General features: G+C 41.4%; 1 protein-coding gene across 1 annotated transcript in view; it reads right to left on the reverse strand.

Moving 5' to 3' along the window:
- mrpl23 (mitochondrial ribosomal protein L23) overlaps positions 1-10,923 on the reverse strand; it is a 49,915-nt gene extending 38,992 nt beyond the window's left edge. Inside the window, exons 1-2 of the mRNA XM_085359053.1 lie at positions 10,822-10,923; positions 9,041-9,163 (exon numbers count right to left, since the gene is read on the reverse strand). Coding sequence (XP_085215179.1) covers positions 9,041-9,163; positions 10,822-10,841 — 143 coding nt within the window. The 5' untranslated portion in view covers positions 10,842-10,923. The remainder of the gene's footprint in view (positions 1-9,040; positions 9,164-10,821) is intronic.
- Positions 10,924-27,213: the final 16,290 nt, after the last annotated feature.

Raw genomic sequence — 27,213 nt, forward strand, 5'->3', positions numbered from 1 at the left:
TACAAAGATTCCTCAGCCAAGACGATGAAAGAACTCCAAACACAAAACCTAGAAGGGCATCAGATGACGCAGACGATGGATTAGGTTCAATTATGGTCCGTTGTTGCCAAGCAGGTTTAATTCAGGAACACTAGCTTCATTGTCAGAAAACAGTTTAAAAAAGTTATATTGTTCTGCATTGTTAAAGGGGGAGTGTAAAGGGAGACAAGGGACCTTGATCTAATATCATGCAGTGTTAAAGAAAGAAGGGCTGGAAGCAGGATGACATAAACGAGGTAAAGCTTTTGAAGCTTTTGCTCTGTCTGGCTGTGACACGATTGTTTATGTGCGACAATAAAGCAGATTCATCAATCTGCAGATTAACCTACTTGCAGTTGCTTTCAGATGTAATCTCTCACTTGCAAAGAATCTACAAGCTTCTGGATCGTTCCTATTCTGAAATGTGGGCTAACTCGCATAGAGCCAAAAAGATTATCAGTATCACATCCACTGGTTTTAGGTAGTCAATTTACACCTGTGCTCTGAAAGCATGAAAGAAGTAGGTGAAAGGACACATTTGAAAAAGAGCAAGAGGTGGCTTTGACAGTGTATGACAATACTGAAAAACTCCCATTAGAACTGCTATCCTTAATGTGTCAACAAAATCTCAATTTTCTGTAATAAGCTATGACAACCTGGTACCCAAGTTGAATTCAATTCAGTTCTACTTATATAGCATCAATTCACAATAAGAGTCCCTTCAATTTGCCTTTATATTGAAGGGTCATGGTTAGGGATGGGTATCGTTTAGGTTTTATCCGGTACCGGTGCCAAATCGGTACTTTTGAAACGGTGCCGGTGCTTAAACGGTGCTCAAACCGGTGCTTAAAGAATGGAGAACACAAAATTGGTCCAAAAACCTCTCATGTTCAGCTGTTTTTTTTGTAAAAAGATAACAATGTTAGCCTTTTCTGCAGCTATAGGGCATATATGGTATCACTCTTGGCTGGACGCAGTGCTTAAACAATGGAAAAAACACAAACTTTGTCCAAAAACCTCTCATGTTTAACTGTTTTCCACTTTTTCTTTGGTCATTTTAGCCTTTTTGGCCAGGGTGAAGGGAGCATCTGCCATCAAACAAGAAGACAGCCGCATGTAACTATGACGGTGTTTGCTAGTTCACCTTACATGCATTAATTTAATAACGTGGTTAGTCTACTCAACGTAAATTACACACGAACAACATTAAGCTACTCACGCAGAGAAGAACGGCTGCTGCTGCATCATCATCCGTCATCATTTCTGCTACACTGGCAGGGCTAGGGGCCAGGACTCTCCTCTTCGGGTTTTTGGGGGATGTTGCTAACTGCGGGTCCGATAACAGGCACCACACCCGCAGTAGATGCGCTCGGTGTGAGGTCTCGCAGCAAGCTATCAAATACGGCGCATTTTTCGGCTTTAAAAAAAACGCTATGCGTCGCCAGGTGTTTCATCGGATTCGAGGTGTTACCTCCTTTGACAGTATCACAGTATCAGCTTAAAGCACTTGTTGCAGGCTGCTGAGTTTGCATATTTTGCTGTGAAGTACAGCCAGACTTTTGACCACTTCGCCTGTGTGTATCACATCTCAGGGAAAAAAAGCACCGAAATGTGCGCTGTTTTTCGGTCTGGTTACTACCGTTTATGTCAGAATCGGTGCCATCATGGCACCAGATACCGGTACTAGGGCTGCTCGATTATGGCAAAAATGATAATCACGATTATTTTCACTGAAATTGAGATCTCGATTATTTGACGATATTTATTTAACCCTTTAAGACCTACTATAGAACCAAGTCCGCCAGAGCTTATATTATTTTTTTACATGTTGTAGTGCCATTTGTGGGAGCATTTCAAGTTGCTATACATCAATACAACTGTTATAGCCCATATTTTAATAATATGTATTCATTAAGTCCACAGTAACTACATTAATTGCAAAAAAGTGCAATAAACTACAAAAAAATGTAAAATCATTTTGGTTTTTTTTTTTACATATATTTCTACTTGGAGAAATTTAAGAGGTTTATCCCTCAAAACTTTAAATACAAAAAAGTTGCAAAAAATAGTTTACAACAGCAGGAAATTTATTTTGAGTGTCTTCATAGTTTTATTTTGGAGATATAGCAATTTTTATATACACTGCAGGAAAAACAAAAAAAACAATCCTATGATGCAAAGAAAACAGCATGTGCATCAAAATAAACTATTTCCAGCAGTGCAATTCGAGTTCTAAGCATCCCAGAAACTATTCAGAAAAGTCAAACATGACTTATAAAAACACCAGTATAGGCTTTTAAGGCCTACAAGTAAAAAACTAAATTTTCCGCGAAATGACGTCACTTCCTGTTTCGGGCAGGAAGTGACGTGCGATAGTTTGCGCTGACGTCTGTTTCACTGTGGGAAGTGTTACGAACAGCTGATCGGATCGGCAAAGCGTGTTTCTGGAATATTATGTTTTTGTTCCTGCAAGCGCTTTTTATGGAAGGAAACCGTGACCGAGGACAAGCTGATGGCATGAGATGTAAGTTTCATATGCAAAATAATTATTGCGCTAGCTTACATGGTTCAGGTTCTACAGGGATTTAAACATAGTTACACAAAACGGAGCGTGCTGCTCTGACAGGCTTTAAAGGGTTAACAATAACAATGTATTGAATAATGACTTTAAAAAATTATAATATGTTTGCAATATAAAAAATAAATGAAAAATGTAAACATCTAAGTTTAGTGAACTTTGCAGTGTTGCTCTGTGGTGCAGCTACGACACCGTAGCAAAGTTTACAAACTATGTCTACTTGACACATCTGACTCCGCGAACCCATAATGTTTCCACACCACTGAAGTTTTTTTTTACCTCTCTTTTCAACCAACGGCAGTCACTCTCCTCTCCAAATAACTTCTGCTTAGCTTTCCGAGCTTCCCTCGGGTCCTCTTAATTGTTGTGACGCTGTTCGAAATGCGGAGAGGTGCGCTCGATTTGCCACACGGAGCAGCGCGAGAGTAAAGCACGAGGGAGGTGCTAATAATCGGCTCAGTCATTTTTAATGATCGTTGAAAGCCCAGATCGTAATCATGATTAAAATTCGATTAATTGAGCAGCCCTAACCGGTACCCATCCCTAGTCATGGTGATTCATATGTCAAGTATTAAGTTCCACTATAGTACCGTGCAAAAGTCTTAAACCAGCCCCATTTCTTTATATTTTGTTTCTGAGCATCTTGCAGTTTTTTAAAACAGTCTTGAGCAATAGTTTTCCAGGCTTTCCCAAAGTCTTTCAAAGTGTTTTTCTGGACATTGGCTGCTTTTTCACTCCAGTACTTTATTTTTTTCAGAGGAATATTCGTTGTTTGTTAAGCTACTTAATACTTACATATGAATCACTCAATCGCAAAAGAGGCACCTTAGTCAGGGATGGGCCAGTGTTGGGTCTACACAGACAACTTAGCAAACTTAGCAACTTATACTCTGTCTACAGCAGATGAACGGCCTTTCCATTGATCCGCAACCTGTTAATTTAAGTAATAATAGATGCATTATCATCATAGTCTAAATGGAAGGGTGACTGTCAAGAAGCCATTCTAAAGGATATCAAAACAGGTCGAAAAGTCTGAAGCATGCCAAATTATCTTTAAAAAAACAAAAACAAATCAATGCCTGAAAGTCTTACAGAACGATGAATCCAAAATAAAAATTTGTGGCTCAAATGATCGTCATCCGTAAGACAAAGTGTAGTTGGGGATCTTGTCAAAATTGATGGAATTATGAACACAAAAATGTACCAACTGATTTTGATTCCACTCTAAAAACATTACATTGTAAGAATATGGCATTGCTCTTGGCTCAAGAGGAAGAGTAGGTCATCTGCTAATCTGGAGGTCTGTGATTGAGACCAAACCCAAATGTCTAGGAGCAAAGCGCTGTGTGAAGGGTTGAATTAGGCTTGTGGCCTACAAAGGTTAGAGTAGGAAAGTATATTATAGTGCTTTATTTCCTTTTTTTTAAGATAAACATCACTTTGTATAAGCTTGATTTTGCTGTCACAACCATAGAAAGATTACTTTGTTCAGAAACTACTAAAAGACATTTAATTGGCCCCTTGTTTGACGAAGAAAAAAGAAAAAAAAGAGCTGCATTAAATATTTGGCTGCTCATAGTCTTTTTGGTTTACAGCTTACAAGTAACAGACACACATTACAGTTTAAAAATTGCCCTTCCTTTATGATCTCATCAGGAGCCATTAGGCTTTTTATGATCACATATAACCCTCTCGACCCCGATGTGGCACCCAGTGTAGAACCAGTTCATGTATTTCATCATTATTTTTATTCACCAAGAACAAAACAAAACAAACAAAAAAAGAAGACTGGTGGTAGTAAAAACAAAGCTACCACAGAGACATTATTCGAACCACTGACGTTAATGGTTCTGGGAGGGGTTACATCAAGAAAGTCACTAATGACCAGCCGATACAGCCCACAGACTCCATCCACCATGACTTGATAATATCCGAGCTTTACATAGTAAAACTATTAAACGTTCAGTCCAGAGGATCAGAATCAAGGAGAACTGGTTCTGCACCAGAACCCAATGGAAAGAATTATTGACGAGTTAGGGAAAGAAATCTCAGGCACTGGTTGTTTGCTGTCTGAATTGCTCTTGCATCAACTGTGAATCTAACAGGTTTTTTTTTTTTTTTTTGGTTTTTTTTTGGGGGGGGTGGTGGTCTTACAAGAAATAATACATGGATTATACACTGAAGAAAAATGCCTTAATAAAGACAAACAGCACACTTTTATGGTGAATGTCAGGGAAACATTAAACTAGCTTAAATTAATAAGGCCTTTATATACACACACAATAGTTTAAACATCGAAGGTACACTACACAGCCCATACATACTCATACATGCACACATGAACATCAAAGTGCACTGCGTCAAAGTGGTTTAGCGGTGAGAATGAAACAGGAGAGTATCTTTTGCACAGATGAAAGGCAAATGAAAGCCGCTCCACATTGTTGACCTGCCCATTGTCAATTTTAGGTTGAGATACGTACAGTCTCTACTTTAACCCTCCCATCTTCAGAGACAATACACACACACATAAAGTGCTAAACACTAAGTATCAAGATCATAGTAGCCGACTTTGTTTAGAGGGAAAGCTGCCAAGGAACCCGAGACTTGAGGAGAAAAGAGACAGTTGAGAAGTTGAGAGCATAAAAGCAGCGTGTGAAGGATTAGAGTTTTTTTATTTGCCCTGCAGCCTGACAATAGAACAAAAATAGATCAAAGAGCCGGTCATTGAAAGTCACAAAAGTTCTTACCGAGAAACAGGTCAATAGAGTTTACATCACAAATCTACAGGCTAAATGACTTAATATGACATTAACTTGGGTTTACAAGCATGAAAAAAAAAATGGCACAGTTTCAAACGTGTGCTTATTACGTTGAAGAGGTGACCAGATATATTGGTGACTCCAACGCTGTTAGGTCCAGGAACTGAACCATTGGCAAAAGAAATCGTGAGGTGCAGTACTACAGGGTCAGTTCGCTCAAGTCTGATTAGAGTGAGAAACCACAGCATGGTCTGGTTTCATAGTTATTAGTCTGCATAGCATGAAATGTGACTGTGTAGCAGACTCAACTGAAAGTTCAATGGCATGCTCTTTTCTTTGTGTGCATGTGTGTGAGAGAGAGTGTACTGGCCTCTCGCCATGCCAGGTGAGGTACAAGAAGGTGTGCGTGGGTGTGAGCCTAGAAATTTGATGATGTTATAGAACAGAGGGGAAATACTTACATAGCACAAAAGGTTTGAGAACAATCAAAAAGACCAACAAATACCTCCCTCTGGCAGGTAGAAAGAGAATTTCCAGAGAACACAGCCCAGGTGTCTCAAAAAACAAGTGTCAAAGGAGGATTGATTTTGGACACATAGCAAAGTGCTTAAGAAAAGCACAATAAACAGCAGGCCCAGGGTGGGACAGAGGGAAAGGATGGAGGAAGACATGCCAGAAAGTGAGTGATACTGCCAAAAAGTACGAAAACTAGAGAAAAGCAAAAGAGAGCAAGACAAACAACTATGGATATCTAGCTCCCAGGTGTCAGCAAGATAAAGGCCACCTTGTGTTATTCTCTTGAGAACGCCAACAGTTACCAGTTCTCATTAACAGCTGCTCGGCTCTAAAATTTACCCACGCTTACACCGCCTACACTTGAGAATCATAACTACAACAGCTTTCACTGCCACAGTGACTCAGACTTATCAATAAACTGGGAGTGGGAGTGACATTTGTCATTGTCTCTCTGTGTGGGTCCATTTACTACGATGTTGTTAAGAAAAGTGAAAAAAATAACAGTGTTTCCAAGCACACACTGAGGCCCCAGCAGCATATCAATCAGCCATGCACCTCTCGCAAGCATCAAAGACTGTGAGGAAAAAAACAGAACACCTTACACACCCTTATAAACACACACGCACCCTGCACTTACCCAGTTTTGTGCATATATACACAAAGAAACACACCATTCGCACAAACGGACTCACACTTACAAGTATATACAGAAAAACACACACACACACACACACACACACACACACACACACACACACACACACACACACACACACAAAGACACACAATTACATAAGCACCCTAGGAGTTTGGCAGAGAAGAGGCAAGAATCAGAGTGGGAGGCCAGGCACCTGGATGAACAGATTATGGTCTAAACCCCACCAGAGACACATAGATGATCTGCCTCAAACTTCAATTTTTCTCCCCAGTGTGGGTTCTGGGCTTCTCATTGCCTCAGGAGTGCTGGTAACCTCAGTGACCTTGGCTTGTAGCGGTAGTCAAAATCAGCTTGTCACTATTAAGTGATGACTGGACCTCCTGTCACGTTTAGTGACGCAGTAGATACAGCAGAAACTTGACAAAATAAGAACATCGTATCTACACAGACAAGATTAGTTTTGCCTTCCCTTTCTGTCTCACTGTTGATGCAGCTTCTCTGAGAGACTAATGGTGAAGACTCGATGTGTACAAACTGATTCAAATGCCCCAGTTCAAAGCCAAATAAAAGTACTTTTGACCTCACCTCATGCGTCACTCTCCATGTGAGAGTGAAATGACGGCCTGTCACAAGTCATTGTTGCAACTAAGCTCATTAGAGGATAATCATGAGGTGGTACACACTATCTACACTGTGGAAGACTGAGGCCTCCGTTTTCTGTTTTTGAGCCTGTCACACCACCTGGTGGCCACAATATCAAACATCAGGGACATATTACTGGTCCCGCAAGACCGTTACTGTGGCAGTAAAAATAAATTACTGCAGACTAAATGCAAAACATATGTTCATTGTACCATACGTTCAACTGAAACTACTATAGTCTAAACTCTAAAATAAATTTACAGCCTATACAGGGCAAAAAATGATTGGGTCTTTTTAAAGTTTATTTTATGTTCATTATATCTTTTTTAAGTTTAGTGTAGTTTTGTTTTGTTCTCTTCTTGGATTAGTCACTTGACCACTCTTACTCATTTGTTTTGTGTTCATTATCAATCGCATATGGAGAAAGAAAAAAAAGAAAAAAGGATCCTCAATCCAAGGAAATCTGCTCTAGGGCTGAACAGCTTGTACTTAAACAGAGAGAGATAGATAGAGTGAATGCTTACAAAGGGCCAGTATGTACAAGTAAGCATTTGTGATTTTTGATTAATGTGTGTACAAATTTACAACTGGAACAATACGCAGACTTCAAACGATAAGCAAATGGACTAGTATGTAATTTATGGCGCCGTGGAAAAAGACAGGAAAAAAAAAAACACTGTGGCAATAAAACTATAAATGAAATATTCCACTGACGTAAAAGTATTTTAGATCAGAGGCATTATATCTGATATATAAGTTATAATAATTATGTACAACAAGCTCTATCGTGAGATCTGTTAAATTAATATGTTAGGAAATACTCAAATCTCTCCCAAAAGACTTTTCAGGACTTTTCATTTACAGTTCAGAAAGAGGTGATTAGAGGCCAGTGCTGGTGATTATAAAAGACAATTTGCTTGAAAAAGTAACTATGCATTTAAATAAAGTAGTATTAACAGGAAGTTAAGCGTGGGATTTACTGGCTGTTTTACACATTGAGTCATATTAGCAGTGTTTCCCTGAGTCTCACACGGAGCTGAAATGAATCAAGTATGCATGCAGTAAGTGAATGACAAATAAAATATTGAGTTTTGTTGATTTTTTTTTTTAGGGCTGGGGGAAAGGGGGGTGTGAGCTGAGACATTGTGAGGTCTTTGTTATTTACATCAGGGAAAAGAGTAGCATAATACCTAAATGTAAACTAAAAGACAATTTTCAGCCTCAGTGAACTGATGTTGGGTCACAAACACATTTAACCTCCTAAGACCTGAACTCTTCCATGGCATGCATTTTTAAGTTCTCTTTGATATTTGGGAATATTGGGGCCCGATGAATGTAAAAAACAAAGAATTACCAGATTTTTTTTTTTACCTTATTTTTGTTTTTAAGAAAAATAAGAGCCACATATCAGGAAATTCGTTTAAAATTTTGATAGGACAGTAGCAGTTTAATGTCCTCGTAAGTGGATATCAGGCCCTGTAGAGCAAAATTTAGTATTTTGGTCTAAATAACCCAAAATAGTGGACGCCAGGTCCTAGGAGGTTAAAATAGAGAAGAATATAACACACGAGAGACTGTAATTTAGTTTTCCAGCAATCACCTTTATGTTTTCCTACTCAAAGAATAATAGGCATCCATTAGCTTAAACAAAAAATGGACTGCAAACCACACTTTTATATTTTATGGACAAATAACCATGTCTAAACTTGAGGCAACCTTGAGAATAAATACAGACTCACTAATCCGTGCATAGTAAACGTTTCTCCAAGTATTATGTGCTGCAAAATCAATTTACCTGAGAACGGTGTGATAAATAAAGGTGTATGGTAATGAACTCATTCATATTAACGTTTATAATCAAAGACTTACTCCATTGGGATGTGAAACTGGACAGTGTCTTGAGGCTGCTCTTTTCCCGGCCTCACCAGGGTCAGAAACCAGCTAGGTCTGAAGATCCTCAGCTGGGGATTGCCCAGCTGGTAGAGAGGATATCTGAGGAGATATGCACAGGCTGGCTCTTATTATCCTTGATATCGTTCCCATAAATCCTATAATATTGTCTAAAAGAAAAGCACAATAACTGCTACCTAGATAATCAAGTAAAATTATGTCATTAATCTTTGTTTGATTTAAGATAAGCAGCTGAGGTCAGTCCAGCACCAAGAGGGTTCCCTTTTCTACTAAAAATATCTGGAACAGTTCCTTAAACTTTCAGCTCACACAAATGCGTAGAACGGAATTTCTTTGGAGATTTTACTCACTGCCATATAAGCAGGTAGCGCATCTTTCCTTTTACTTAGTTAAGACAAATTGAAAAAACAAATAGAAATAAGGATGGGCAAGAATAACTTTGTCTGAAATCAAGAGCATTGAACTACAGAGGTCTTGACCGGGGATGTCAAATATATTTTACATCGAGGGCCACAAAAGGTCCACTTTGATCTTAAGCTGGCCGAATAAAACTCAGTTTATTATCAGTGTAAACAGATTTCCCTACACATTTAATCCCTGAGATATCTTAATATAAAATAAAGAAGTGCATTTTCGACAGCACATTGCAGTTTTTCTACATGAAAAATGTGAAAGATTACAGAAAAGTTCTGGCAGCTCACTGCCCAAACTGTCCCTATTTATAAAACTTAAAAAAGTACTGTCGATGTTTGAAATTTTCTTGTTTTAACGGAGCTTTTCTGTCATTTAACTGTTTTATTGCTTACATTGATTCGGTATAGTATGAATGGCTATGGGGGAGGTTGTCATCAGCAGGAAAAGCTGTAAAACTTATAAAAATACAGTTAATCCAGCAGGCAGGATCGGGGCTTTATGTTTAGCACTCCTGGTCTATACCTAAGGATGTGAGGTCAAAGATGTGTCTTCCTCCAGACACAAACAAATGCAGCCGGTAAATGGGGGAGACTCAAAGGAATATGAGACACTGAAACAATCTTTTATTAAATACACACACACAGAGTTTGTTTTGCACTGCCACGCTTTATAATAACTTCTCCATGAAACTTGGAAAAACAGACAAATCCAAGTCTCCAAACCTAAATGATCAAATATTAGCAGTGTAGCATTTTATTGGATCTTGAGCAAATAGAAAAAATGTGTTTATGATGTTTCTGTTTAGCGGTGGTCCCCCATTAGGCAAGATCGTTTGTATTTACGTAGCTCAGCAATACAAGCTACACATTTCCCGTGCAATGTCTACGGTGCACTAATAACAGCACCCTGTATTAATAAGCGTGGGTTAAACCTCGTAAACAGTCACATTACCCCTACGATGATTTAATATTGCGGCAGATTAGTTGCTGCAATTTCACCAACCTGCAAAGTGACTGCACAACAACTCCAACATCATGTTATGCCGTTTGTTTTTAGCATAGCAGGCTAGCGCCCGCTAAGTTCTTGTTGCTTAGTTATCTGAAATTCACAGTGAGCACATAACTTGCAGTCTAAAATACACTGACAGTTATTGACAGCAACGTGGACTAATCCGACTGCATTCAGGACAGAGTGCATACAGGTCAGCTGGGAGACATGCTAGCAATAGCTTGCTTTCTTAGGTTAAACTGCCAGAAAAGATGACTAGCAATGTATCCACGAGTAAAACTGAGGCTTCTTATTTAAACAAAACACTTGATACTCACAGCAGTCGTGTTACTGGCATCCCTAGAAATTCTTACTGACAGACATACGCTGATAGTTACTTTATAGTTTTTCAAGGTTGTCAAATCCTACACGTGCAGGGATGTGCTTCCGGGAACATTGGCAATGCGCAAGCGCATTGGATATACTACCTTCCTGTGATGCTAGGGTGTTAGTGAGCTGTATGATATGTGTGCTCCTTGTTTCAGCTTATTGAATAATAAACTAAAAGATCCCCATGTTATACAGGACTGTTATGCAGCTAAAAAAAAAAAAAAAAGCACTGAAAAGATTCAATTACTTTGTCACGCATTCGGTTTCATTTTTGAGAATGTCATTGTTGTGAGCATATTGAGAAATTAGTATATCAGAGAAACAGTCGGGTTGAGCAGTTTGGACAGAAAGGAAAGAAAGACAAAGCCTGCAATGGTTTGTTCATGTGCAAAAAATGACTGTTCTGGCGACCCCTAAAGGGAGCAGTTGATAGAAGAAGAAGAAGATTTTGAGTATATTCTCAGGACATATATGATTAGGCATCAGCAGAGGGAGACCTCCTCCCATCTCTGCATCTTCTTATCTTTGCTTCAGACTCCACATTTGTTGTCTCTTCTTACAACACGATGTGCCTGCACCAAGGGTAAAGATGATTGAAGACCCCCTGAGTGGAACATGAGTCTGTGGCTCAGCTGGTTCAGACCTGGCAGGAAATGGACCTCACTGACAATCCACACTGTGCTTGGGAGGGGAGTTTCCATCAGTTAAGATGTCATGGAGTGGATGTGTGTGTGTCTGTGTGTGTGTGGAAGGCTTTTATTATTATAGAGTTGCGTCAGTGTATGAGGCATTTTGTTGCACTATTTCAGAGCGTCCTATAATGCCACTAGATGTCCAGTTTCATTTTGTTTTTTTTCTGTAAGAAATGTAAATAATTGCTGCTGCTGAGTTCATTGCTTGTTTACTTGTTTGTTTCTTTGGAACTGGTTCATCTGACAGCTGATACGACGCTGTAGCAGGGAGCCATTATGCTGATGAGCCTGAGGTGCGACGGTTGCTTTAAAAACATAAGCTTGAATGCCAGAATGCAGTGGCTGCTGCTTATTGTGCATAACGACACTGGATTGTTCATTAAAATAGGTTAAATTCTATAAGCTCTAAAATTCATGATTCAACTAATAATAGATTGATACATTCAGGACCGGCCCTAACCAATCTGGCGCCCTAGGCAAGATTTTAGGTGGCGCCCCCCTACATCGGCAGTGTAGTGTATGTACTCACAAGAAACCGAATAGCTTTGTCTTTGACCTTTTTTTTTTTTACTTAAAGAAAGCAAATTCACAATCAGAATAATTAACAAGATAAAAAAATATATGAATAAATAAATGAATACAAAAAATAAAAAATGAATATATGAAATACAATAAATTTCATTTCATTTCATTTATTTATTTTTTTCACACTTGGTACAACAGATCAAACAAACCAACCACACTTTCTATCAATAAAGCACTACAACCATGTGTGAAAAGGAGCAGGAAGAACAAAATATTCTTATTAAACCCCGCCCCCTATCTACATTCCAACTTATATTACAAGTGGGCACCAAAAATCAGGGAACAAACTAATATTAACATTTCTCTCCGGTCCTAACCCAAATCAAACAACAAATATACCACTCCACATAGTAACAAGGAGAAAAATAAAATTAAATAAATAAAACAAAAAATTATAATGGATCCATTTTCAATGAACTCCAATTTCATTCACATTCTTCATATTGAGTTATCGTTTTAAGAATGTAACACTTTTTAAAACAATGTAAACTTATACAATTCTTTAAATTATAATGAAGAGAGTTCCACAGTCGTATACCCCTAACCGTTGGACTCATTAATCTTTGTGCAGTCCTAGCTAGCTGATGCTTAAAATAAAATTTCCTTCTGCTATCTTCTCCCCCTGAACACATTAAAAATACTCTTTGTAACTTAAAGGGCAAAATATTATTTTTAGCCTTAAACATAATTAATAGTGTCCGTAATTTCACTAAATCTCCTAATTTTAATAATTTTGATTTTATAAATAATTTATTTGTATGTTCTCTATATTTAACGTTATGAATCATTCGTATCACTTTCTTCTGTAATAAGTTTAGAGGTTTTATAGTATTCTCATATGTATTCCCCCAAACTTCAACACAGTAACTAAAATATGAGAAAAACAATGAAAAATATAAAATGCGCATTGTTTTATGATCTAATAAATCTCTTAAATTTCCCAAAATATAAATGCTTTTGACCATCTTCTTTCTAATATACTCAATATGAGATTTCCACGTCAAATTTTCATCTACTATTACACCCAAAAAACGAAATTTCTCCTCCTCTTCTTTTCTCTTTTTTCTTCCCTGGGCACCTGACAGTTTTGGCCGTTTTGACACCTTGTGTTGATTTTTTGATGTGGTGACGTCCAAAAGGAACCATGATACGGGAAGGGAGGGGGCGCACCGTGTGGGGAGGGGGGGGGGGCGTAATGTTGTAACAAATAATATTTCTATTAAATAAGCTTTACTTTACATTTTAATTAACGTGGGATTATTTTTTGTATTTAGAAATAATAGTACCAACTTTTTTTTTTTTGGATGGCGCCCTTAGCATTTGCCTATACGGCCTATGCCACGGGCCGGCCCTGGATACATTCACACAGAGCTTATCAGAGTGCAGGTAACCTACAAATTCATTTAGTAGTTGTTTTATTATTTATACACAGCAGTATTTCTACTGAAAGTAAATAACAGATTGTTTCAATCTCAATGCATCACTTGGATATCTGAAGAATAAAAAAGATGACAGACATTAACTAGGAGGAAGTATTCATCAAACAGCCACACCATATCACTGAAAATCCTTCTTATGCCAGGCTCACTCACCTCTGGGGATCTCGTGTTTGGCATCTGGGTGTTGGCAGCGCATCCTTTTGGTCCTTCAAAGTAGCATTCACATAAATGGGCCAATGACCAAATGGGCGCTAGCCATTGCTTTATAAACGCAATGCAAATATCACCTGGGCAGTGAATCCTAATGCCATGTGATAACTATTTTCAGTAATTATATCATAATTTTATTAATCATCAGTGTTAATACACTTTGGACTAAGAGTATTTTGCAGAAAAATCAAAACTTATGCATATTTATAGCAATTGTTGAATTTAAAATCACTGTAACGAATGTGGAGAAGGATGCGGTTATCTTATCTTATCTTTATTTGATATGCCACTAGTCGGTATTTGTTTGTTTGTATTTTGTGGGTGTTTTTATATTAAATATCATTATCTATATCCTGCATTTTACTTTTTTCACATCAATATCACTGAGATTTCCTAATAAAATTCAGATAAATTAAATTAAATAAACAATTCAGGTCAACACAGTGGATCAGCGTTAAGCATTGTTGCCTCATAGCAACATGACCCCCATGCAATCCTGAATTTGATAATCATAAGAAAATGGCTGGTTAGATATTTCATACCAGATATGTTTACAGTGATTCCTGCATATTTTTCTGCCATTGTAGCTGAAAGCAGAGAACATTTCACAGTAGTCTTGTGGCTCAATCCTGCATCTGTGTTCTAGCTTTGTGAAAAATATTCCTGACAGCGGGTCTGAGAATCCAATAGCAGTAAGGGTACCATTAGCTGGCACATGGAGGTCTGTGTGACCCTCCAAAGATATGCCTCCTCAGACCATTACTAACCCACTGCCAAACTGGCCATGCTGAATGATGATGTTCCAGGCATCTTAACATTCGCTGCAGTGTTTCCAGATTCTTTCACTTCTGTCATGTGCTAGTTCTCAACTTTGAAGATGCCAGTGCTAGTGCCAGTGGTGGCCCTGAAAGTTCTGGTGTTCTCTGGAGAAAGATAATCTGCACCGTGCTGTGTCGTGAGCACAGTTCCCACTAAAGGGCAATGAGCTCTCGTACCATCCTCATGGAGACAGCAGCTTCCTGGAGGCAGTTTTGTAGGATTCTGGCATTGCTGCTCCAGTCTTCACCAAAAAGAGCAGAAATCAGTCATGCTCCTGGGTTAATGGCCATCCGCACCTTTGTCCAGATCACCTCCTGCTATAGGCCATCTTCTAGTATCTTCTTTACACTCCTGAGCCTGTGCAGTCAGGGGAGATAAAGACAGAGCAGTAGCTTTTGACCATGACCAACTGCAAAACCACTCCCGTTTTGACTGTTGTCTCTTTGTTGCATCCCCAATGCATCTATGCTTTTATTTGCACCAGAGCAGTTGAAATGGATTCATAGTCAGTTATGCTTCCTAAGTGGACAGATTGACATGCTTGAGTTTAATTGATTTTGTGTTCTACTGCGATGATCGAGTGGTCCCTTAATTTTATGAGCAGTGCTCATTAACTAATTTCACTGGCTGCTGTAAGAACACAAACTGAAATATTGTTTTTTTTATTGCTTTTTTAATACAGAGTTTGGGATATCACAACTGTTCTCATCACTGTTTAAAATTGGCTCTTTGGGAAAATAGATGTAGCTGATTATGCTTATCATTCAATTTTAAATAAGTCATGATTTGGTCGGTGGCTGCTTGTCTGTCTTGCATTTTTAGCTACAGTAGACACACCCACACACGCAAAAGCACTCATACACAAACCCTATCACATTTGTATTTGCAACAATTGTAACTAATACTCAGTTGTGCATGTAGCTGCTATAGCTACAATTCATTCTTAAAGCAATGGTCATTCAATAACTGAAATTGTACTTTTTTAACATCACTATCACTTTGTACTGTGTCTGAGTGAAAGAGAGCAGAACAAAGACAGCAAAAGCAAAGCAGAGATTGTATATTTTGGGACAGTAAAAGCTGGGAGAATTCGAGGGTAGAGGAGGGAGCGCTCTAATAGCAGAGGTGGATAGACGGAAACAGTTCAGTCTACTGTGGCATTGTCCTGCCAAGAGTGAGCACTGGGGCAGCATGGAAACTTTCCCCCTCTGACTCTCAGGCAGTCGCAGGAGAAGTCGTCGGTATTGGATATCCAAGAGAAAGAAAAAAGGAAACAGTAAATTAAAGATCCAGACATGGATGGAAAAGTTTGTCAGCTGAATTCAATAGTTTTGCACGTAACGAGATCCACTGTTTTAGCAATTCCTTCTGAAGTCACTTCAAACCTTCTTGAAGAATGGTCCAGCTCATTCCCTAAACAGTTGCTTGGGTAAAACAGGCTATGTGATAGCTAATGTGACAAAGATGCATGACAGCATCATGCACGTTTGTAATGCTAACGAAAGCTGTCCACAAATAGATTCACACAAGCACCCGCAAAAGTCCTCAAAAGTAGGTCTTTGTCATTAGAACCACAATTTGTCCACAAACATACACACAACATACACAGACTCACAAGGTGAAAGCAGCACTACCTAAGCTATTACATTTACTGTAATGAGGGGTTTTTTTAGACACTTTATCAGCCAAATACCTTACATTCAGTGAATTTTGCACAAAAACAGCGCCTTAGTAGCACGTTAGCATCTCACTGCATAGATACATTAAAGCGGATGATTAGGAATTACAGAAACAAAAATAAAGACAGACAGCAATGAATGAGAGAATGCTTTCAAACTAGAATTGAGTTAAAAGTGGCCTTCGGCTGTTACAGGCGAGGCTCATATAGTAGGTTTGGACTACAGCATGTTATGCGTGTTATGTGTAGCAGATGTGAAATGGTCGACTGCGTTGTGACAACAGACACGGACTGGCTGGAAACAGGGTTTATTCCTATAAAACAGAGTGCAGCAGCAAAATCAGTGTCACACAGCGGCAGCAGGCTTCTCCTCACCCAGTGTGGAGTCCGTACAGCTCTGGCTAGGAAACCCCACACCCGCAATGTGGCCGCAGGTGGCGTTACACTGATTAATGTCCCACTTCAACAATAACACACGGAACCTTAGTTCCACAAAAATAAAGTTCACACAATAAAAAAGTATAACCTATGTACAATACAGTTTTGAGAATGTTCACAATTCGTACATTATATCTCAGCTACATACTCCCCCCTGAACTTCTCAAAACCCGTTAGGTAAGGGTGAGCAACTGAGCGTCACATATAACAATTCGTAACTGTCAGTGATCTGGAAATTCACTACCCGGTGATACGTGCAACAAATATGTTTCCCAACTCATGGGGAAAGTAAACAGAAGAAAGTTGGCCAGACCCCCTAATGTTTACTCGCAAGAGAAAGTGCCTTATACACTATCCTGAACAAACAACACGGTAACAGCTACTATATGATGAATAGTACTCTGAGCTGAAGACAATCTCAAAATAGGTGTTAACATCTGACATGAAAATCACCCAACATATAAAACAAGTAGCCCTCACAGAAACAAGTTCTTGGCAAAGCTGCTCACTACATTGCCTGTTTGTAGGTTTCTTTGCTTCATAGTCTGGATTAACCTATTCACAGGCTTCACTATTCGACCCACTCTCGTCCTGATCTGGCCTGCTGCATTACTTGGGGGTACACCACCATGTTTCACGAGGCTCCCAACCTCGCTGACTGGCTGACTTTCAGGGTAACTGATACTTGGTAGTGTTCCCTCCTCAACTGGGGTAGTGCAAGCCCTGCTGTTGTTGTCATCATCTACTTCAGGGTAAGCAGCTACTTCACTACTGGCACTGTCACTGTCCTGATGCTCCTCATCATCCAACTGCGCACAGACACTGTCTCCAATACTGTCACACTCTTGGGGTCCTCTAGGAGCCGGGACACAGTCATCCGTCATCTGAGCCACCCAACGGGCTGTGCGTTCAGTACAATCGTCCTCAGGATCAGCGACAGGGGATTCTCCATCAGATTGACTCTGCTCCTGGCCGAGTTCTGATTCACTGGCAAAAGACATCTCTGGTTCGCCCTCGGACTCTATGGGCAGGAAATTAGCCTGCAAAAGCAAGTTCCTATGGACAACTTTCTCCTGTCCACTCTTGACGTTCCTGATGCGATACGTGTGGCATGTGGGGTTCTTGGAGATCACAGTGTAGATGGTCGACTCCCACCTATCAGCTAACTTCCTACGACCCCGTTCGCCCTTGTTTGCCAAAAGGACACGATCTCCTTCCTCAATGTCAACACCTTTCTGCTTTTTGTTGTACAGGTCTGCTTGATGCTGCTGACTAGCTCCGGTGTTAGTCTGGGCCAATGCGAGTGCTTCTCTGAGGTCATCTCTCATCCTTTTTACATAACTGTCATAGTCTGTTACATCATTGTCCCTTGCAACATTGTGAAACATGACATCCACTGGTAACCTGGGGATACGCCCGTACATTAGGAAGAACGGTGCGTAACCAGTGGACTCATGAGCGGTGCAGTTATAGACAAAGGTCAATGTCTGCAACATCTGAGGCCACTTGTGCTTCTCCCTCGGAGGTAGGGCTCTGATCATATTTCCCAAGGTCCTGTTAAACCTTTCGGTGTGACCGTTACCCATAGGGTGGTAAGGTGTCGTTCTTGACTTCTGCACCCTGGCCACTTGCAGCAGCTCTTGGATCAACTCACTCTCAAAATTGGCGCCCTGGTCTGAATGGATCCTTTGAGGGAAGCCATAGACACAGAAATATCTGTCCCACAACTGGCGCACAACTTGTTTTGCCGTCTGATCTGAGCACTGGAAAGCATGGGCCATCTTGGTGAAATGGTCAGTCACTACTAGAACATCCACACTCTTGCCCCTGTGATCCTCTGCGGACCAGAAGTCTATGCAGACGAGCTCAAGAGGACCGGTAGTTTTAATGCTTTCAAGAGGAGCCCTCCCCTCAGGCTCGAGTGTTTTGCTGACAACACAACGTTTACAGCACTTGACATGCTCGCGAATGTCATGCTCCATGTTGATCCAGAAAAATCTCTGCCTGGCTAGGTACAGAGTTCTGCTTTGGCCCTGATGGCCAGCATCATCATGGACACCTGACAGGACTTGACTGATTAATGTGGATGGGGTCACGTACTGATGGCGCTTTTTGCCAGTGAGCAGGTCTTTGCTCACTCTGTACAGGATACCATCCAACACTTTCAACTTTTCCCACTGTTTCATCGTCTTTTGCGCTCTGTGCGACAGGTGAGCTCTTTCTCTACGTGATGGACGCCGACCATGTACGACGAACGGAATGACTTGAGACAGTGTCACATCTGCTCTCTGCTCCTCCTGTAGCTCCTGGAGCGAGAAGGCAGACAAGGTGTTCTGGCCTAGTGAGGGAAACCGATCTAGCTCTTGAGTCAACCAGGAGATTGCTCTCTGTTTTGAGCCTTGGTCCCACTCAGCGTGGCCTGCGAAGACTGCGGAAACTTCATCATTAGTCAGGGAACAACACCCTAGGCTCTCTGCAGGGGCCAAACACTCAACACTTTGGTGGTTGGCACTGAGCCTGAATGCATCCTGAACCGAGATTTCTTTGACCTGTTGCGACTCCTCTAACAGGGTTGCATAGGGTTCAGTCATGAGTCTCTGACTAACACGGTTGTGAACGAATGGCTGCCTGCTCAGTGCATCTGCAACGACATTTTTACTGCCAGGAATGTACTTGATGCTGAAGTCGTAGGGGGACAGCTTTGACACCCACCTCTGTTCACATGCATCAAGCTTGGGCTTCGTGAGAATATATGTTAGGGGGTTATTGTCTGTCCAGACGGTAAAGCTATGCCCCTTCAACCAGTGGCTGAATTTGTCACAGACAGACCACTTTAGCGCCAGAAACTCAAGGCGATGGGCGGGATAGTTTCTCTGTGCACGGGCGAGGGCCTTGCTGGCAAATGCAACGGGACGTGCTTTACTCTCGCCCTCTTGGACTTGTGACAGCACAGCACCCAAGCCGTCCTGTGAAGCGTCTGTCGACAAGATAAATGGTTTGTTGAAATCAGGGTGAGCAAGCACAACGGAGTCAAGGAGTGCAGCCTTCAAGCGTTCAAACGAGTCAACATGCTCCTTCTTCCAATCACTTGGGCTGAGCCTCCGGAAAGAAGCAGCACCTCGGGCATTTACTTTCTTTCCTTTAGGAGCGGCAGTCAGGGTAAAAAGGGGTCTGGCAATCTTAGAACAGTCCTGTATGAAGTGTTGGTAATACATTACCATACCCAGAAACGACTTTATCTTCTTCTGGGATGGCGTAACCCCGTCCTCCATCATGAGATCAGCCTCTGAGATAGCGGTGATCGCCTTAACCTTGTCAGGATCGGTCGAAACCCCGCCTTCAGTCACAACATGGCCCAGAAATCTCACACTCCTTCGGAGCAGATGACATTTTTTGGGGGCCAGCTTCAGTCCATGGGCACGTAGTCTGCTAAACACAATCTCCAACCTCCTGAGAGCCTCTGCTTCATTGGGTGCATAAACAAGCAGGTCGTCCAGGTAGCACAGCAGGGTTAGGAAATTCTGGTCGCCAAATATGCCCATCATGAGACGCATGAAGCTCGCCGGGCTGTTGCACAGGCCTTGGGGGAGTCTGTTAAACTCGTAGAGCCCCATTGGTGTTGTGAAGGCCGTTAGCTTTTTGTCCTCCTCTGCCATCTCAATATTGTAGAAGCCAGAGGTGAGATCCATGGCACTGAAAATTGCGTTACCTCCCAGGGCTGCCAGACAGTCTGACTGGTGGGGCAAGGGATGGGCATCCTTGACTGTGCGTGCGTTCAACCAGCGGTAGTCCACGCATATTCTGAGATCTCCATTCTTCTTCCACACCAGTACCAGTGGGGACGCCCACTCACTGTTGGATTTGCGGATCAGCTCTCGCTCCTCCATCTCTGTGAGCACCTGTCGCAACTTGTGGTACTGCCCTGGAGGGACGCGCCGATAGGGAAGTCTGAACGGCCTGTCGTCAGACAGATGGATGCGATGGACAAAATCCTTTGCCAGTCCACAGTCCAGCTTACCCTTGGAAAAGACATCCTCATACCTGTGGATCAGTTGCAGTACCTGAGCCTTCCAGTGGTCTGAGACTTCACAAGAGTCGAGGTCTAGGTCCTCCAACCCCATCTTCTGCAAGCTGTCACGCAGGCTAGGGCAGGAGGGAGGGCTACTCTGTGCGTCGCTACACACTGTCTGGCTCTGGACCCTAAGGGTCTCACTTGGGTTTTGGTCAGAAGCCACTTCGAGATCTTCAACAGCTACACAAGCGGAAGCATCTGCTACCTTAGCGTTTCGTCTCAATGTGATAGGCTTATCACATGTGTTCAGGATTCGAACAGGGACCCACCTATCGCCACTCATAGAAACCACAGTTCTACAGACAATGACACCTTTTTTATGAGTTTGCGATTTTGGTGGTTCAACCAGAATGGCGCTGCCCTCGGAAAGGGGTGATGACGCTGGCAGTCTGCCCCATACAAGGTGCTCTTGCTTGGGGAGTAGAGTCACTGCCTGAGCTAGTTTGACAGTGCCAATGACATCTGGCATTTTGTCACCCCTCCACCGGTTAATGCCAGACAGCATATTCAGAAACTGCACTATTTCAGGCGCTTCTGCTGATTCGGGTTTGCTCAGGACTTGCCAGAAATGGGGGGACAGCCTGAAGTGTCTGAGGAGGTGTTTGATAACATTTGTCCCTAAAATCAACTGATCTTTCTGACCGGGGACCACTAGGGCAGGCACTCTGAACGTACAATCATACACTTCCATTTTCAACTCGCATATACTCTTGGGTTTAACCTGAACTCCACCACAGCCCACTAGCACAATGTCGGTACGAGTGTCGCTTAATTCCAATGCGACCCCAGCGCTCTTTAACTCTCGCTCCGCCTCTTCGCTCAAGGTACACGCCATGGAACCTGTATCAAGAAGGGCCTGCAAAGAGACTTTGTCATTCACCAATGCATTCGTGTAAAAAAGGCTGTCTGCCTCATCAAGTCTTACTATATTCTGGGAAAGTACAACAGTACCAGGTGGGGCACACTTCAGGCTTTCTTTGTATACAGTCTGTATGTCATCACTGGGATTGAGGGTTTCACACTCTTCGCTCACACTGTCCCCTCTCAAGTGCAAGCACCCTAGTTTCCCTGGGGATTATTTTGCTGGGTAATGGGCTCAGCTGCTCTGGGGCAGTCTTTCCTCTGATGCCCAACCTCCAGGCAACCTAGACATCTCCTCTCTCTCATGCAGTGAGTGCGCGTGGAATGTGAGCTATTGCCACAAACCTGGCACGAAGGGAACCTGGCTGAGGCTAGAGGCTGTGGTCTAATTACGGGGTGGACAGGCTGGTTGGAGCGCTCTAACACCCTCTCCAGCATACTGAGCACGCGGTCTAGAGCACTTGGGTCTGAAGCGGCAGCTCCAGCAGCCTTACCCGGGCTGTCCTGGGAACATTTTACTGTACCTACTTGGGCATGGTTCAGTTCAAACTCAGGCGACTCGCTTGTGGTTGTCGCAGTGGCCACGAGGAGGGGATGGGGTCTGGCAGAGCCCAGGCTCTTCTTTTTTGCATGACACTCTCTTTGGTGTTCATCAATGGCTTCCTGAACCTCCATTACTGTCCATTTACTGATGGGCTTACATTTGAAAACACAGGCGAGGCTGGGATCAGGACAATTTCTGATAAACATCATGGCTATCTCTGCCTCCATGTTCTCCATTTTGCCTCCCTGACGCTGTAAATGCTTGTCAGCTGCCTCAGCAGCGATATTAAGCCTCACCCAATAGTCTACTGGGGTCTCTTTTGCAACTGCTTGGGTGGCATAGAAGTCAGCCAGTGGTTGACAGGAGCCAGGACTATCACTAAAATAACGCCTGAGTATGGCATAGATGGTCTCAGGGTTGGTCACTACACCAGAACATGAGTTACTTTTCAAACCCACCTTAACAATGTTTTTAGCTCTGCCGAGGAGGTGGTTTAAGACTTCATCCACCTGCACGGCTCTAGACAACCCTCTCTTCTCTAAGTACACTTCCATCATGTCTATCCACTCATGAACAGAGTACTTATCCGCATCATCACCTCTGTACATAGGTGGGTCTTTGATATCTTGTCGGACCACTAAGTTCACTTTGGAGAGGTCGAGAGTGGTGTCAGGGCTCTTAACTTTGGGGGACTCGGCTGGAGCTGTCTGGTTTGGACCAAGTGGGACTTGACTGGATAGTAGCCGGCTAGCGATTGATTCACCTATCTGGGTTCCCAATTCACCAATGAGCTCACGTAGCTCTTTGTGTGTGCTGTCGTCGCTCAAAGCAGGGGTTGAGGACTGGCGCTCATGAGCTTTATTTCCAATAATGTCATCTGACTCTGCTGGCTCATCACGCGACATTATAGACCTGTCTCTCACTTCATCTGCCCCAGACAGTCTCCAACCTCTCCCAGCGACTGGCGTGAAAAGGTTAAAGGAGTCTTGGCCCCTACCAGCCATGTTGCTTACAGGAGGTTAGCAATAACTACAAAGGGGATCAGAAACAAAAGGAATACAAAAATACCTATCACTCAGAAAAATACAACACAAGTAAACACGGCTCAGTTAGACTCTAACAGGTGTAACTGGCAGAAATGCCTACTAACAGAACACTGGAAATTTTTTGCTGACCCACAGAATAATTTTACTTATATTACAGGTGTCGGAAGTGTTCAGCTCAACCTCAGCGATCGGCAGCGGCTGATCAGATGCATCCGGGTCACGGCACCACTTTTATGTAGCAGATGTGAAATGGTCGACTGCGTTGTGACAACAGACACGGACTGGCTGGAAACAGGGTTTATTCCTATAAAACAGAGTGCAGCAGCAAAATCAGTGTCACACAGCAGCAGCAGGCTTCTCCTCACCCAGTGTGGAGTCCGTACAGCTCTGGCTAGGAAACCCCACACCCGCAATGTGGCCGCAGGTGGCGTTACACTGATTAATGTCCCACTTCAACAATAACACACGGAACCTTAGTTCCACAAAAATAAATTTCACACAATAAAAAAGTATAACCTATGTACAATACAGTTTTGAGAATGTTCACAATTCGTACATTATATCTCAGCTACATATGCACCACATTCAGGGATGAGGCAAAACTGTATCAGGGGAACCAATTATCATTTTTGGCAGCAGCTGTTTATAATAGCATTTTCATCACCTGTTGACAATTTATAGCAGATGTTTCTGAGATACGACACAGTAAGACACTGTGGCTTGTCATCCATCAGTGGTCAGTTAACAAGTTGTCCAGTCTATACTGACATTTTGTTTGTGGCACAGGTAGAAGGTGCTCCACCGCCACAGCTCACACCAAAATATCTTAACAACTACTAGATGGGCCTGCCATAGATTCCAGTGACTTTTCGTCATTGTTCCTGGTGTAATGACAACATACAAAACTTTAGAATTAATCATATTTACCATCACATGTTTTAATACACATAAGAGCAAGCTGACTGTGACATGTAGCACCCACAACCACTTCTTAAGCTCATAGAGTTGTCTTGTTAGATTGATTTGATTAAGTAGCAAATCAGGGAATTCAACTGATAATGACTGAACATAAATTATTACCATGGTGATATATATATATATATATGTAAAAAATAAAAATAAAAACACCCAGCACGCCCCTGCGTGCTTGAAGGATAAACCGCCCGCAGGGGCATGCTGGGTGTTTTTTTTTGTTTTTTTTTTCTTCGACACCCAACATTCTTCGATACCCAACATCCACAATGACGATATATATATATATATATATATATATATATATATATATATATATATATATATATATACACATATATATGGCCAAATAAGTAACTATTGTGCACAACCACTGTTTCCTGATATTTCCTGTTTTTCTGACATAATCTCATATTTGATGTTTTATATTTTATGTTTGAAGAACATGACTGAAGGTTTAAATCATTTCAACTCTAAGCAAAGTACTAAATCTACTTGACACCGCAAGCATAAATCATTAGCCTGTCCATCCTACACCTAATTAAACATTTGCCCCTGTGCCATCAACACTAAATGAGTGGTCAGAGGTAGTGGCCAGTTAAGGTCAGAGTCCTATGTTTTTTTCTTGTCCCATGTTCACACACTCGAATGGACTGGGTGCATGCCGTGCAGCAATCCTCTGACTATAAATAGCAACCAGTGTCATGGGCAATCTGGATAGCGTGTAAATGTAGACCCTTCCCCCCTCCCGGATGTTCCGTTGAAGTTACCAACCTGACCTCTGACCCAAGAGCCTGGCTGCGACAGGGCCACCGCTGAACTTGAATTTCAGGGTTTCGAATGCAAGCGTGAAAACACAAAAACACATGAGCAATCTTCAAGTACAGTGCATGCACACATGCAAAAAGACACAGTCTAAAAATGCAGAATCTGAAACAGTTTGAGACAGGTAGCAGTTCAAATATGTCACCCGAGGTCCTGAATACTTGCTGCATTCAGTCACTGTAAGAAAGACGTAAGCTGAAAGATCAACTGACTGTTCAGCTTCTTTGTCTCTCAAACAAGGTGCCTATAGAAGCACTGCAAAAAAATAAAACAAGACAATCTTCTTCTACATTCCTATGGTAATATGTAATCATAAAGCTGCATGCAGTTTTCCAGAGATTTTTAAATTGACTGCATTTGGAATAAGGTGATTAGGTAGAGCGCTCACACGGGTTCCCACAGACTTATCCAGTGTCTCTGCCCCTGCCAGAGTTATGTGATAGACCGGGGGGGTAGGAGGAGTGGCTGACATGCATAAATGAGGACAGGGGCAACTGATCTTCAAGGTATGTCAGTCAACACTCTTGGGATATCTGGTGCACTGCACCACAGAAGACCTCAGCCTACAAACGTAACAACATTGTTCCTGATCTGTGATTCCTCTCGTCTCATTTTTGCGTCCAATAAAAGTTTTGTTTGATACCAAAAGAGCCATAAACATGTTACAATAAGAGCTGTGTTGAAATAAATAGAGAGTGATAAATTAAAATGTACATGAGCAGTGTACAGCTTGGGTTGCAAAAAGTTACTGCATAACAGAAAATATGCTTCAGTGAGAGCAGCGTTCAGCATCAACAAATCTCAGTGTCCACTGAGATTAGTCACCATATAAAAGTATGGGTTGACCAGAAGTCCAGTGAATCTATGCTGACTTTATAACTCAAGGCAAAATTAATGCTGACAGTCAGAATCCCACCTTCAATCAATCACACCATCACCTGCAGCATTTCTGTCCTCAGATGTCTTTTGCCCATCACATGAAACGGAAGCACACACAACAAACTAAACTTCACACACTTAATGACACACAGGTCTTTAAATATCAAAACACACATGGAATCTACCATGGATTCCTTTTTTTGTGACAGTGCTGTATCTAAAATGTGCAAAAGTCACAATACTAAAGAGCAACACGTTAAACAAAACACTTGGTTGTAACATTTTGGCTACTGTATCGTAGAATGTTGGTTAAACAACTTATTTTAAGTGCAAGCTGTTGTCACATGCTGGAATGCAGATCATTTTCAAAACAAGTGACACTTAACAGAAAGAGCAGAGAAAGGCACATCTGGATGTAAAAGCCACAAGCTCATTTAATCATTGCCATCATCTTGTTTTGCATTGTCTGCTCTGTACTGGCTTTTCTTTTTGTGCCATGCATTTATTTTAATATTCTTATGTGTGGTAGTTTATATATATATATATATATATATATATATATATATATATATATATATATATATATATATATATATATATATATATATATATATATATATATATATATGTAACTAAGGAGGAACACCTAGACCAGCATTTGATATTTGATTTTTGATGTTTTTTTATATATTCAAAATATAGCTTTTTGGTATAACTTATGCACATAATGCACAAAGGAGTAGGTTTACTGTAATGTATTTGCTTTGAGCTATATGACTTTGGCCCTGGAGATACAGCAGAGATGTGTGATAAATAACAGGTGCCTCATTTCATTTTGTAACCAGCAAAACTAACAAATTGTCAAAAACCATTTTAATCCCTGCAAAGTCTGTAGAGCCAGTCAACAAGTGACATAATTATTTGTCATTAAAAATAGAGGAAAAAAACATATTTGGCCATTGTGGTAATGAGCCCAAAGATAACGCGCACCCACCCCCCAAAACAAAACAAAAAACAACGACAAAAAACCCACCAAAACAAAATGAAATTAAATTTGTATTTATTATTTTAATTGCTTGAAGCTTGAATAATTTGGAATATAATTGATCCTAAATGTTTGAACGCTTCTTTCATGATTTCACCATCAGTCCTTGACATTACCCTTTGCTTTTCATTGAAACACCCGGGGATCTCATTTGGATGAGGTATGGCATGTTCCCCGACCTTGCCATTTCCAATAGACGCTCCTCGCCGTCTACCAAACCAAGAGTTGAGAAGTG

Source organism: Diplotaxodon limnothrissa, linkage group LG7, assembly GCF_057381915.1.
Source record: "Diplotaxodon limnothrissa isolate DT_005_m linkage group LG7, D_limnothrissa_male_GT1.1, whole genome shotgun sequence".
Lineage (NCBI taxonomy): Eukaryota > Metazoa > Chordata > Actinopteri > Cichliformes > Cichlidae > Diplotaxodon > Diplotaxodon limnothrissa.